This window comes from Neovison vison, chromosome 13, assembly GCF_020171115.1.
Source record: "Neovison vison isolate M4711 chromosome 13, ASM_NN_V1, whole genome shotgun sequence".
Taxonomy (NCBI): Eukaryota; Metazoa; Chordata; class Mammalia; order Carnivora; family Mustelidae; genus Neogale; species Neogale vison.
In genome coordinates, this window is record NC_058103.1 from 3,514,861 (window position 1) to 3,529,634 (window position 14,774).

Below are 14,774 nucleotides of genomic sequence, written 5' to 3' on the forward strand. Positions count from 1 at the left end.
GGCCAGCAGGGTGCTGGGTGCCCTCCCTCAGGTGTGAGCTCGGCTCTTGGGAGAGCGAGCCCCGTGGGAGCAGCCTCTTGAGGAGCCCCCACTGACCTCGTCCACGGGAGCCCCAAACCCACGGAGCCGAGCACTTGCCTGTGAAACATGTCACGTTGCCAGGAATTTTCTTCCAGTAGTCTCCCGCGGGGTTCTTGTCGGTGATGCCGTACCGTCGGGCAAGGTCACCGTTGGGGCAGCGGGCCCACACGGTCCTGGTGCTTAGTGCCAGCTGGCAGGCCTGCAGCCCTGCACGCCAACAAGGTGTCCGTCTGTCCTGAGCCCCCAGCTAGGACAGGCCAGACCGCCCCCTTCCATGAGTTTGCTCCCTCCCACCACTGGGTCCTGCTGACCAGGGGGCTCTGTGCGGACAGTGCCCTGCACTATGGGGTTCGGAGTGGCGGTCGAGGGAAAGGGTGCCCCACCCACCGGGCAGAGCTAGCAAAGCTGCCAGGAGCCCAAGGCCAGGGCACACCAGGGCCCAGGAGGTCTGGAAGCAATCAGCCCACACAACACTGCAAGGGAACAGGGCTACGCCCTCCCACAAAGGGTGTTCGGTTAGGTCCTTGCTGTCACCTGCCTCAGTGGGACAGCAGAAAGGAAATGAAACCCCGAGTGCAAAGGCTGGGCCTGCCGTGGAGGCCGCGCCGCTGGACAGAGCAGGTGCCCGCGGGAGGGGGCAGCTTGAGTTCCCACCTGGCACGTGCTCCCAGTCGGTCCCCACGGGCATCTCTTCGGTGATGCCGGCCCGGACGTGCACGTTCCACCTGCTGTCGAGCGCCCACAACATCTGGTCGTTGGGACTGCAGTGGACGCTGACCAACGTGACCCCCGCGGGCTGCGAGCGGGAAGAGACTTCCCTTAAGAAAGGAGGTGGCGGGGCATGTCGTTTTTGGAGGCAGCAGGGACAGAGGGGTTTGGAGGGGAGGCAGGAGGTGCCGCGGGAGGCGGAGAGGACCTCACACGGACAGACGCCATCCCTGCTGCGTCAGGCGAACCCAGATGGAGGGACCACCCAGCGCGTCCGCGGCAGCGTGTCCTGAGGGACAGAGAGGCAGGGACGGGCCAGAGAGCAGGAGGACGCCAGAGGTGCACACAGGGTCCTGCACTGGGACGGGCAGGTGGTGGCCATGGGCAGCAACAGAAGAGGCTGCTGTGGCCACTGTCCATGCCTCTGCCTGACGGCAGGTGAGGCCACACGAGGGAAGGCGGGCTCTGGGGAAACCCGGGCCTCGGAGGTCCCTGCACGCGTAAGCACACGGCCCCAGGCCCAGAGCTCTGTGCGGAGAGAAAGCAAACCCAGCAGGGCATTAGCAGTGCCTGAATCTGGACGAAGGGTCTACGGGACTTTGTTGAAATATACCTGCAGGATTTCTGTTGGCCTGAAGTTTTTTCAAGATAAAAAGTTTAGTTTAAAAAAGTATAGAAATGGGGTGCCTGGGTGGTGCAGTTGCTTAAACACCTGACTCTTGATTCTGGGTCAGGTCATAACCTCAGGGTTGTGAGACCGAGCCCCGCGTCAGGCTCTGTGCTCAGTGCAGTCTGCTTAGGACTGCCTCTCCCTCTGCTTCCCCTACTCCCTGTGTGCTCCCTTTCTCCCTCTCTCTCTAAAATAAGTAAGTAAATGTTTAAAAAAACTATACAAATAAAATCCAAGATATGCTATTGCTGTCGTGGGACTGTGACAGAGGTGCAGGAAGGAGGCTGCTGTCCGCCCCCCAGGAACTCCATCAGGGGGCGGGGGGGCCTGGGGAGGGGCGAGGTTGGTGTCGCGGCGGGCCGCCCCACGCACTCGGAGCCCTAGCTTCCACTCTCCTTTTCACTCAGGTGGGACAGGACGAGGGCCAGGCTGACCACGAGAGAGCCTCTGTGTGCACAGCAGGAAGTGGGGACTGGCAGGCCAGAAGGCCAATGACTCTGCCCACCAGGCACAGGCCTGGCCCTTGGTGGCCTCATGACCAATGTCAGCTAAGAACAAGGGCATCATTTAACTCCCACCGTCTCTTCTTTAGGCACCATGCTTGTAAAGGGCCCATCTGGAGCCACCCACCTGGCCTGGGTCCTGCCACCCAACGGGAGGACACCTCTGGGCTTGAGCTGCCCTCCAGCATGTCCCCTTGGGCAGTGACATTCCCTACTGGGTTGGCTTCCCGTCCCCAAGTGGGCACAATGCCAGCTGCCCTGCCCTACTCCCCACTCAGCCTGGGTCCACGTTCCCATGTTCCATAGCTCCTGGTCCCTTGTCCACTTTTCACAGGACAAGGGGAAGCCCCTTCAGTGTTGTGTTTGCCACCTACTGACCTGTTCTGGTTCATCCAGGGCTGCCCGCCCCTTAGCCGGCGCTTCCCTGCCCGTGAGGACAGAGCCATCTGTACAGTCCCGGCCCTGTCACCGGCAGTGCTGGTGAGCACCGAGCCCAGGGTCTGGCTGTCCCCCCGCTACCAACCGACACTGTGCATTTTCCCGGACCTTGGTGGGCCCTGCCTTCCCGAGCTGCCTCAACTGGACCCAAAGCAGCCCCCGGCGGGCGCTCAGCACTGACACGCGGCGCCGCGCTTCTTCCCCCGGGCTGTGGTGGACGCGGTCCCTCTCCATGCCTCACGCTCAAGACACAGCTGCACGAGGGGCTTCCTGTTGTCACGCTGACATCACACAACCTCCAGGCCAGCCACCAGACCCCCTCAAGGCACGTGTGGGCAGAGGGGCTCTTCATGCTCCCTCCGCCCCACTAAGGGGGCCAGGGGCTCCGGGTCTCACTACGGGCCACTCGGGGCAGGGGCTTCCCACCCGCTTGATTCACGAACGGATGAGCCAGCCTCTGAGCAGGGGGCCAGCAGGTGCCCAGCGGCTCAGCCGATGGGAGACCGGGGCACACGGAGGACAGCGGCCGCCGTCCGGACGGAGGTTCCTCACACTGCGTTGTCACCCACCACTGGGACATCTCCCGGCGTGTCACCCACCGCCCGGCATCTCTGCCTTGCCTGCTGCACGGCCCTCAGAATAGCCTCCTGTGCTTCCGGAGCGGGGGAACCCTGAAGCTGCTGCCAGCTGCTTCCGGGCGCCGCGAGCTTCCCACCTCCCCTCCCGACCTGGGCCTGCCTCTGGCTGCTCCAAATTTCTCCCGTATATGGAGCTCACGGGCACACGAGCGGCCACGCGCTCCCAGCCTCGCAGCAGGGGCCATCTGTCCATCTGTGGCGCTTCGAGAGAGAACCGGCATCCGTCCCGAGTCCTACGGCCACAGGCGAGGGCACCCTGGCTCAGCGCATCAGGCCTGCAGACACGAGGCCCGGGGAGCCTGGGCGAGTTGGGCAGACTGGGCTGCCTGTGCGGGGGACGGGATCGGTCAGGCAAGAATCATAAGGTTTCTGAAGGCTGGTTTCAGGGGAGGACAGGTGCCATCAAGAAATAAAAGGAGCGCCGTGACGGGGGACAGCCCTGTGACAGCCATCCAGAGAGAAGGCAGCCCGAGGGACACACAGCAGCTGGGGGGTAAAGGGCCAGCAAGGGAGGCTCAGTGGGGAGCACGTGTATGGGGGGAGGGGTTGTGCGATTGGTTCTACAAGCTTTTCGTGACCGTGCTACCGAACCAGTCCCTGTGGAGGACCAGGCCGCTGAGACGTCGCTGAGGCTTGGCACCACCCCGGACAACGGCCACCAATATAAAACCCGAGTAGCACGTAAAACCCCGAGTCACTCCCCAGCACCAGGCTGCAGATGCACAGGTGAGCTCCGAGGGGGCACCCGCCATCTCCCCTGTCCGCCGGGCAGCCAGGACTGTGGGCCTGGGGCTGGATCCCGCGGGACCACACACAAAGCTACAGAGCACCTGGCCCTGCTCCAACTCTGAGGGCTGCTCGGGGTACCAGAATCCAAGGCGTCTGGACACCTGCTTACCCCACTCTTTTTTTTTTTTTTTCAAAGATTTTTTTCATTTATTTGACAGACAGAGATCACAAGCAGGCAGAGAAAGAGGCAGAGAGAGGAAGCAGGCTCCCCGCTGAGCAGAGAGCCCGACGCGGGGCTCGATCCCAGGACCCCAGGACCATGACCTGAGCCGAAGGCAGAGGCTTCAACCCACTGAACCACCCAGGAGCCCCACCCCACTCACTTTTTATCGAAGGTTCACACGCATCCAAAAATGCACACAAATCCTAAGCGTATAGTTTGCTGGGTTTTCACACTCTTGAGCACAGATCTGGAACCTGAACACGAGCCTGGATGTGCACCCACTTACCACCCTGCCTGCTCTCCACACCCCACACGGGACGCGAACCTCACTCCGACAGAGGCGGCGGCACAGAGGCCTTTGAAACGGGTAACGGCCCTCCCCAGCAGCTGGAGGCCTGCCCCGGGACAGCCCAGGGGAGACCACGGGGAGAGGGAGGGCCGCAGGCCCAGTCTCAGAGGACAGAGGAGCAAAGATGGTCCAAATGAAAGCGCACAGGGAGGCCAGTAACTGTGCACTGGAAGAGGAAGAGCAGAACGTCCTTATGAAGAAGATCGTCTTGCAGCAACTCCCAGACTGGGTCGCACGGAACACCATGCCAGCCCCACGGTGGGGGGCTCATGCTGCCGGAGCTCTCGGACCCACTGCCTCCTGAACACGTCCATCGGGGGTCCTGCAACTGCCTGCTGGACGAGGAGCACCTGCAGTGCACTGGGCCCTGTGCCAGGCACTGGGGAGACAGACCTCAGTGCAAACAAACCACACACCCCGGCCCCCGGGGGCTTTCAGTCTACTCGGAGGGCTGGGTGAGGGGGCGCTCGGAGAGCCTTGGTGCAGGAGGGGTGGCTGGCCGGGCGGGGGGTCGCCTGACCCGGCCACCCCGGGAAGGTACGCTGGACAGGCCCAGTGATGGCAGAACCCACAGACAGGTGCAGGTTTGGAAGCAGGAAGGACACAGGGTGGCTAGAGCCCCGTGACCAGAGACAGAGTGGAGAGAGGTGAGAGGGCATGAGGGCGGGCCACCGGCGGAGGGAGGAAGTGGATTTCGTGCTGAGTGAGGTGAGAAGCCACTAGACGGTTGTGCAAACAGGCTAACGCGATATAATCCTGGACGTTGGGAGGACACACCTCGGAGAGGCCCGCTCTGAATCCTGGCGAGACAAGAGATGGCCCAGCCCAGGGGTGGCAGTGGACCGTCTCTGGGCAGGCATGCAAGGTGCCAGCCACGTCACTCCGGGCAGGGCTGCTGCTTATCTGGATCCTTCCCCTGCACAGGCGGGTTGATAAACAGACACGTGAGCACAGTGGCTGCTGAGTCAGAGTGCGAAGACAGAGAGAGGCCTCTAGCGAGATCCACTCATGCCCTTCCCAGAAGAAGGAAAGGAATGGCCACAAAGTCGGCAGCTGGGAGGTGGGCAGCGGACACGGCCAGTCAGCCGGCGGGGCTCGGGCACCCCGCAGAGTCGTGAGTGAGCACCTGAGGGCCCGCCAGACCGGTGGGGCTGGACACGTCCTAGGGCCAGGAACCGGGAAAACCGCCACAGCTAAAAGCAACTGACTTCCTGCTTCCCTGGAGCAGACGGTGCTAAGAGGTGTCCGGGTGACTCCCGGCCGGAGCCTGCGCACCATGAGCCACAGTGGGCCCCGCGCTCACTCACAGCAAGGGCTTGTCCCCGAGTTCGGCAGCCGCCTCCCTGGACCTTTGCAGGATTTATTTGGTGAACTTAGATTTTCTTTGGTAACGGTCACTTTGGATTTGTTCTTTCGTTCGTAGACTACTGTTTCAACTTTTTAAACTGCAGGAGAATCACCCTACGGCGCCGCCTCCATCTCAGGCGCACGACACAGCGGCTCAGCATTCCGCACGTCCCCAGGGCTCCCGCAGGAAGTGCGTCGCCACGCGTCACCAAGCAGTGTCCTGACGGCGCCGCTGATTGTCCGCCGTGCTGTACTTCCCACATCCGTGACTTCCTTATTTCACTAATGGAAGTCTGTGCCTCTCACTCGCCCTCACCTACGTCACCCACCCCTAAGGCTGTCTCTCTCCCTGGGCCTCCTGGAGGGCACCCGAGAGCTCCTGCTGAGCACGGGGCCCTCAGGTCTACCGGCTGCGTGGCTGCAAGAGAGGAACGCCACAGTCTGGGGCCAAGTGAGCCTGAGCAGGTCAAACCGAGCATACCAGAGGCTTCTGGAAAGAGTGGGCATGACTCAGGGTCCCAGCCGCCTGCTAGTGAACACCACAAAATCCCAGCCCCCGGGCCCTACACTCCCACAGGCTCGTTAGAGAACATCAACAACAAAATCAGAAGGAATTGTAAAAAGTGATTTTGAGGACATTGACTGTTAATACTTTGATTAATTTTTAGCTTTTTTCCTATGGCAAGCTCTTTATTAAAAAAAAAAATCTGGCTTATGTCATTTTGTGCTCTGCTTTTGGCTCAGTTCGCCATATCCAAAGCCCTTCCCCAGGCCGCCACAGCTGTGATTCCAACAGGGGCTCTCCCCAGTCACTCAGGGCTTTCTGAAAGACAGACCTGGGCCCCGCATCAGGTGCTCTCGGAGGGCCAGTCCCTGGCATTTGCGATGCCGTCATTCTCAGGCAGAGTCATGGAAACCTCTGTGACCGATGGGATAGTAACACAGCAGTGGCAAGCAGGAAGGGCTGGACATGGGTGTTGGGTGTGACTCAGAGGTCAGGAGGAATACAAAATGAGGTCCCTAGCCGTCCCTGGAGACCTGGGCAGACCGGGAGTGGCCTGGGGCCTTGGGACCCAACTGAGAAGGGTTAAGAGCGAGAAGACAGCAAACCGGGAGGGGAAGGCGGGGGAAAGGGTGGCAAAGCCCGGGTGGGGGGCAGGCTTAGGGCCTGCGCGCAGTCCTACCCTGGAGGAGCGGAGGACTTCTTCCCTGGAGGGGGGCCTTGTCGCACGGAGGGAGGAGACCTCGCAGAAGAGCCATCAGGTGCCAAGTGCTACCGGCCCCACAAGCTCCCACCAGTCTCTGGGACACCAGGGTCGTGGTCCCAACAACACACTGTGTCTTAGTGACCTTTGTTTCCCAAAAGACAATCAAACAGTAGGCCCTGAGGAATGTTTGTTGAAGCGGAGAGAATGGAGGTTCTGGAAACTCACTGACTGGCGCTTGCCAGCCTCTCAGCCGGGCCCTCTGCCGCCTGCCCACCCAGCTACCTACCTCCCCGTCAGCACATACCTGCCTACCCCTTGTGCCTCCACCACGCTCCTACCAGCTACCAGGTCACCAACCCAGCCAACAGAGCTTCACCTGAGCACCTGCCATGGGCCAGGCCCCGTGCGAGGGGCTAGGAATCAATCTTCCTGACCGCTGGCATAAAGTCTGGGGAGAGATACATCGTTCATCGCGGAGTCCCACAAAGAAAGAGAAGACTCCAACAGGGAAGGCCAGTGTGAGGTGCTCTGAGGACATACGGCGTGCGTCAGACCGGGGCCGGGACGGCAGGACGAGCGCGTCAGGGGGTGTGAGGGCACCGGGAAGGAGCCGGCAAGGGCCCTGGGGCCAGACGCCAGGCCAGGCGGCTGGAGTGGGAAGGGCAGGGCGGCACTGCACAAGGCCTGCCTCCTCATACAGTGCGGGAAGCTTCGCTGGGGCCCAGGGCTCTGAGGCTGAAGGTGTTCGGAGAGGGAGAGCTTGGAGGAGGTCCCTGAGGGCAGATGGTAAGAAACAAGATGCCACGTACAAAAGCCTTCTCGGCTGACTTGAGGGCATGGCGCCTTGGTCTCTGTGAGAAAAGGGTCAAGTTGGAGGCCATATGGAAAAGAAAGGCACCTCCTTGGGGAGACAAGGCAGCAAAGGTTCCATCAATGTCACTCGCCCTCTGCCACCACTCTGAGGGCTCTTGAACATGGTCCAAGACACAGGGTTTCCCAAATGGCGACGGGAGAAGTCCTGACACGTGGAAAAGCGAACGCCGAGGTGGGGGTGAACAGGGAGCCAGCTGTGAAGACAACGCATCACATGGGCCGTTTTCAAACGAGGAAGCTTGTTTTTGCTGAACCCAAGCCCCTCCAGAGGGAAGGTGAGTGAGAGCGGGTCCCGTGGTTCCTAAACCTTAAGTCCCCAGGATCTGTGTGGGGAACTTATTAAAATGGCACATTCCTTATTATTTAGCCATTAAAAAAAAAAAAAGAATGAAATCTTGCCATTTGAGGAGGGAGCCAGAGGGCACTATGCTAAGTGAAATCAGTCTGTCAGAGAAAGACAAATGTCGTATGACTTCACTCATGTGTGGAATTTAAGGAACAAGACAAATGAGCACATGGAAAAAAAGAGAGAGGAACCCAGAAACAGACCCGTAACTACAACAGAACAGACCTAGGGGAGGCGGGGAATGGGGCTTAAGGAGCACACGTGGGAGCAGCGCCGGGACACGTGTGCGAGGGCCGAATCGGCCCAGTGCACACCTCAGACTAAGAGAACACTGTATGGTAACAGACCGGAACTTAAGTAGAACTATATTAAGGAATGAATGAATGAATGAACAAATGGCACATTCCTGGGCTTGAGTCAGCCTTTCTGCATCAGACTCCGGGGCTAGGGCCCAGACATGACCTGTTCATAAAACAAAGAGCTCAGGCAATTCTGTTCTGATTACCTGTGGGTTACCTCCCCTCCTTTTTTTGGTAAAGATTTTATTTATTTGAGAGAAAAGCATGGAGGGGGAAGAGCATAGGGAGAGGGAGAAGGAGCCAGATGTAGGGCTCAATCTCACGACCTTGAGGATCATGAGCTGAGCCAAAATCAACAGTGAGTTGGTCAACCACCTGAGCCACCCAGGCGCTCCTCTGTGGGTTACCTTTTGAGAAACTGCCCTGCCCTTCTGTCAAGAAGTAGGCAAGGTGATACTTCTAAAGCAGTCTACAGCAAGCTCTATCAAAATCCCAGCTCAGTTCAACAGAAATGGAAAGGTAAATCCTAAAATTCATGTGGAATTGCAAGGGACCCTGAGTAGCCAAAACAATCTTAAAAAAGAAAAATTTGGAAGACTCACGCTTCCTGATTTCAACACTATTATGAAGCTACAGTGTTCAAACAGTGTGGTACTGGCCCACGGACAGACACAGAAGTCAATGGAATGGAGCTGAGAGTTAAGGAAAAAATCCACACAGTCAAGTGACTGCCAAGATCATTCAGTGGGAAAAGAGCAGAGTCTTCGACAAGCGGTGCCGGCACAGTCGGAGAGCACACGTGTGAGAGAGGGAGGGCAGACCCTTACCTCACACCATATACAAAATCATCTGGAAATGAATCAAAAATAAATGAGAGCTAAATCTGGCAAAGGTGTCTTAGATATGATACGAAAGGCATGAGCGATAAAGAGGAGAGATAAACTAGACTTCACCAAAATGAAGAACTCCTGTGTATCGCAGAACACTGTAAAGACGGCCCACACGATGTGAGAAAGCATCTGCCAGCCACATATCTAGTAAGGGTCTAGTGTCCAAAATAAATAAAGAACTCGTAGAACCAACAAAAACATAAACGAACCATTTAAAAAACAGGCAAAGGACTTGAACAGACATTTATCTAAAGAAGACATACGAACGGCCAACACCACCATGAAAAGATGGTCGACATCGTTAGTCATTAGGGAGATGTGAGTCAAAACCACGCAGTACCGTTTTGTACCGACTAGGAGGACTAGAAAAAGGAAAATGGGAAGTAACAAGTGGAGAGGATGTGGAGACATGGGAACCCTCCTACTTGACGTGCTGCGGCCACCGTGGGAAACAGGCAGTTTAACCTCAAAAGATTAGACACAGAATGACCGCATGACCCCGAAATCCCACTCCTAGATAACGCCTGAAGAGCTGGGTCGGATGTTCAAACAGCACCCACACGAGTGTTCACAGCAACGGTCTTCACAACAGTCAGAAGGTCGAAGCGGCCCAAGTGGCCCATCAGCTGTCGAGTGGCTGGGTGACACGTGGTCTGTCCACAGGGGGTACCATTCAGCGGAAGAACGGATACAGAAAAACACAAACACACCTTGAACACCCAATGCTCTGAAAGGAGCCCATCACAAAAGGCCACCTAGCATAGCAGTCCCTTTATAGGAAATGTCCGCAAGAGGCCGATGGGTACAGAGAGAAAGCAGATTCGTGGTTGCTAGGGGCCTGGGGAAGGGGGCTGGGGGGTGGCCGCTATAGGCAGAGCGATTTCTTGAAACCCGACGAACATGCTCTGGAACTAGATGGTTGCCCCCAGTGAGAGGGAGGGCAGTACAGCTGACTCCAGGTTCCATGGAAACAGCACTTCTTACTAACAAAATCTCTGACTTTTCTGTTTTAAAGGATTGTTCAAACGATTTTGGGCTGGAAGGAACCCAGCAGATCAGCTAAACCGACTCCCTCAAATTCCGGGTGAGGAAAGTGATGAATCTGGTGCTGACGGGGAAGGCCCGCAGCAGAGCTAAGCCTGGAGCTCAGGGCTCTGGGGGCTCAGCTCAGAGTTCTCCCAACTTCCAGCAGGTGAAGTTTTTACCCTAAGAAGTGCGTGCACACATGTACACACACACTCACACACGCGTGAGCACACACCCGTTAGCCAGAATGCGAATACACCCAGGGCAAAAGAAAAAAAATATTGAAAATTTTATGACCAAAGGAAGTGTTTGTCTGGACAGATCGTTTAGGTACAGGTCTCATGTGAACCTCGACAAAATTCAGCGGGACTATTTCAGGAACACACAGAGCCAGCAAAGTGGTGGCACATGCACCCACGTCACCACGGGAGACACCGGGCAGGGCCAGGGACCAGCCCTACGACCACCACCTTCCGGACTCTTCCCCATCGCTCCCAGGAGTCTCCCTCCTGGTATCTCTCATTTACTGACTCGTCAATCCACCTCGCACTTGTGACCCACTGTGTGACATCACTCTTCCTCGGTGTGCAGTGACTGCCGGAAGCGGCCGCCGTGAGGTCCTCCGGCGTGCGGTTTGCTGGCCCTCTGTCCGTGGCCCCACGGTTCTCGTATGCTCGGACTTCTGTGTGGTCCCTTTAGGTTTTCTATGTCTCCCCTGTTGCAGATCCCCTTCCTGCTTCTGGTCTCTTCCTTCGAATCTCTGAAGCTTGAGAATCAGACATGGGTATTAACAGGCCTGCATTTAAGGCGCCAGCAGACTGTCAGGGGGAGTGAGCGCCGAGGCTCCAACGCACGGACCCTGCTGTCTTTTCTTCCCACTCAGCATGTGTCCCCGGATAGATGTCCTCTCCCTCGGGCTCCATGTCCCCGTTCCGAGCGTGAGTCAGATGACCCGCCAGGCCCCTGACTCTGGGTTTTCGTGTTCTGATGCCGGGTTGCAGCCGACTCTGACCGCCAGGCCGTGTCCTCTGGCCTCGCTGCCGGAGACCAAGGGCAGGTCTTCCACGGGAGGCCCATGGAGTGCTGGCCCTGTGAGCCGCCCCATGGCTGCGGTGACGGCCTCCTGGCCAGCGCCGCCCAGACAGCTCTGCCGGGACACGAACGCATCAGGCCGCAGGTGAGCGGTTACCTGAAGAGCGAGCTCCGCTGCGAAGGATGTTTGCAAACCGCCGGCCCAGCGGACAGAGCTACCCGAGCCCGGGTCTGCGGTTTTGCACGGGAGAAAGGCTCCCCGCTTCTGTTCCCTGGTCAGCCGACGGCAAAGCCGGACACCCTGTCCCCGCCACTCCCGCACTGGCTCCGGCGATCTCGGACAGCTCCGCATCTGGTCTCAGGTGTGACGGGGAAGCCGGCGAGTTGATCTGCCGAGAGCAGAGGAAGTGTCGAACAGCACGTGCAGAGGCAGCTTTCCTAGGCAGCTGTTGTGTTCTCGTCCTCCTCAGGCGGGGCTGGCGAAGCCGACTGCGGCCACTCCTCTGTCCACTGCCGGAGACCCTGCCCCTGACGCCAGCCCGACACCTGGGCCGGGGTCCGCACTGGGGCTCCGAGCTGCAAGGATGCCGGGAGCCCGCAGGCACTACCCGGCGGCACCGGCCCCTGGGCGTCTGACAGCTGACCTCCCGGCAGCCGCTCACAGGCAGGCCTGGCCCTGCGGTCCCGCTGGCCGGCTGCTCTGCCCACCCTAACCACCACCCCGATGTCTGAGGGCTGAAGGAGCCTGGCAAGGGGCTGTGGGCATCCCCCGAGCGCCTGACCGCGGAGTGTGAAGTTGAAACAAGGTGGCCTCCACCCAGGTTCTCAGCACGAGGGGCTCAGAATCAGCGGCGGAGCCTGAAGCCCCACAGCCTCCTGGGCCAGGACAGCAGAGTGAACGCACACCTCCCTTCTCACTCCCTCCGCGACGCACAGTGAGAACAGGAGCTCACACCTCCCTTCCAGTGAGAAGACACGCAGTGTGAACAGCTCCCTTCTTACACCTCCCTTCTAGTGAGAAGACACACAGAGTGAACAGGAGCTCACACGGGCTCCAACCTCCTCTGCGCTGGGAGAGGGAGAGGAGCAGGCGGCCACCTGAGGAAGTGGCAAGGCGGTGGGGAGCAGGAAGGCCCTAGTGGGGCCAGAAGGCTGAAAGCCACCGACCGTATGCAGGGAGCCCAGCAACACAGCCCAGCCAGCCACCACGCAGGGAGCCCCGGGCGAAGCTCCTCCCAGCGGTGTGCCCCGCTCTCAGAACCAAGACTGCCAATGCCCGAGGCCAGCATCTGCCACGGAGAAGATGAGACAGACGCAGAGAACAAGCATGGAGACCACACGGGAGAAGAAACTTCAGACACACCCTGGAGGGTGGGGACACAAGGGGGCTGGACAGTGGGAGAGCAACAGGGGCTTCCGGGAACTAAAAGAGGCCCACAAAGTCATCCAACGATGGAGCGCAGGAAGAGGCTGAGAGTGTCTTTTAGGAAGCAGGACAAGAGCCGAAGAGGGGAAAACGGGAGAGGGAAGAACAGTGGAGGCTGCCGGTTAGGAAGTCCTCAGGACAGAAGCAGGGCAAACGGAGAAAACAGGAGGGCAGAGGCGGGAAGCAGACTGCCAGTGGGGTAGCAGGACACGGACTCCAGGCTGGGAGACCTGTCAGCACAGAGGCTAAAACGGGCCCTCCTCGGGGCGTGTCACTGTCTCTTCTGGAAACAGTGGGAACAGAGAGACCTTACAAACTACCAGAGACAGAAGCAGGTTGGATAGCGAGGATCAAGGAACAGAATGGCTCAGACTTCTCAACAGCAATGCTGGACATCAGATGACAGAGGAAACCCTGCAAAATTATGAAGGAAAACGATTTCCAAGCCAGATTACTCTACCCAGCCAAGGCCAAGGGAGAATGTGGGCAGAAGACTTTCAAGTTACTTACCATGAGCCATTCTCAGGGACCAACTGGAGGACAGAGCTCACCAAAAGAAAGGAAGAGGAAGACTGGGATCCAGGATAGAGAGGACCTCAAATGAAAACACTTAGAGCTAGAAGGAATGAGATATTGCTCCCTAAGCGGTCATTCACGGATAGAAAGTTAAAGGGAAGGAGCTTTCCAGGGAGGGGGAAACAGGTGGGGAGGCCTGTTTCCTGGAGCTTCTTCTAGGTGATATGTTAACCTCCATCCTGATGAGGGTGACCTGGACTAAAACTAGCCAACAGAGGCACCGTGGAGCCCGCTGCAGCCTGCTAAGCTTATCTCCAGGAGAGGGACCTATGCCAGGACCTCTGAAAACATGCCTCGGGTGGGCCTCACGTGGCTCTGATTCTCCACTCTACTGGTCAGGAAATGAAGGGCCAGAGAGTTTGGGCAACTTTCCCAAGGTCTCTTGGTCTCATGGAAAAAGAGAAGTATTAGTTCAGGTTCTTCTGATGCCAAGTAATAGGCTCTGCCTCTGGTGGAGACATTCCCGGCTGGAGGCCACAGCTTCCCAGAGCAACGCACCCTAGCGCCAAGAGCGAAGGCCACTGCAGGTGGCCGGGCAGGAGACTGCGCACCCGCGTCCCGCCGGGTCTGTGCACGCATGTGTGTGCAGACCAGCTGGGAGGGCAGCCTCCTGCAACACCATGGACTCGGGCCCCGCTGGCTCCACAGGACCTGAGCGGGGACACCCACAGGGTCAGCAGGCTCACACAGGGGGGCTGGTCCAGTACCCGAGAGAAGGCTGGATTCCAGCAAGGGTCGGCTTTCTTCATGCAAAAGCGTTCTACCTCAGGGTTCCCACTTCCATTCCAACTCAGCTTTGTCTCTCAGATGTGCAAACGACCCATGGAACCAGGCCAGAGAATTTCCAGGCTCCCTGCAAACCTTCCTCATTCAGCTTCTGCGCCGATGTGGGTCAAAGGACACCTCGAGTCTTTCCTTCATGCAATACGTTCTCCGCACCCTACAGTCCCAGTTCTCATTTGGGGGCTATACTATTTAGTGCCGAAAGGCACAGGCGACTGAGGCCTGCCAGTGCTCAGGATGGTCCCCAGCCACCGACTGTCCTGTCCAAAGGGGCAGCACTTTTCCCTACTCAGAAACACCAGGCCAAACCCGTGGCTTGCTGGTCACTGGAAATGCCCGTGTCTACAGGGTCCAGTTCAGATATTATGCGGCCCACAGAAGCCAGGGCTGGCCACTGGGGGCGATCAGTGTGTTTTTCGTGGTTGTCATCATAACGTACCGTACCCTCTTCTTCGAGTCAGTGATCCCTTATCTCCCGTCTGGAGGCAGCTTCGTGCATTTCTGTTCCCTCTGCACCCCCCAGCACGACGTAGTGCGGGCGGTCCTCCTCCCTGACATCTGTTCACTGCTTGATCCGGGTTCTCACCAGCTCACAGAGGTGCAGCTGACATACACAAGATGTACACATC

General features: G+C 58.3%; 1 protein-coding gene across 2 annotated transcripts in view; it reads right to left on the reverse strand.

Moving 5' to 3' along the window:
• Nucleotides 1-14,774, reverse strand: part of TECPR2 (tectonin beta-propeller repeat containing 2) — a 98,701-nt gene that overhangs the window by 2,035 nt on the left and 81,892 nt on the right. For both annotated transcript variants that reach the window (XM_044231441.1, XM_044231443.1), the window contains exons 18-19: nt 736-877; nt 139-288 (exon numbers count right to left, since the gene is read on the reverse strand). In XM_044231441.1, the coding sequence (XP_044087376.1) occupies nt 139-288; nt 736-877 (292 nt within the window). The remainder of the gene's footprint in view (nt 1-138; nt 289-735; nt 878-14,774) is intronic.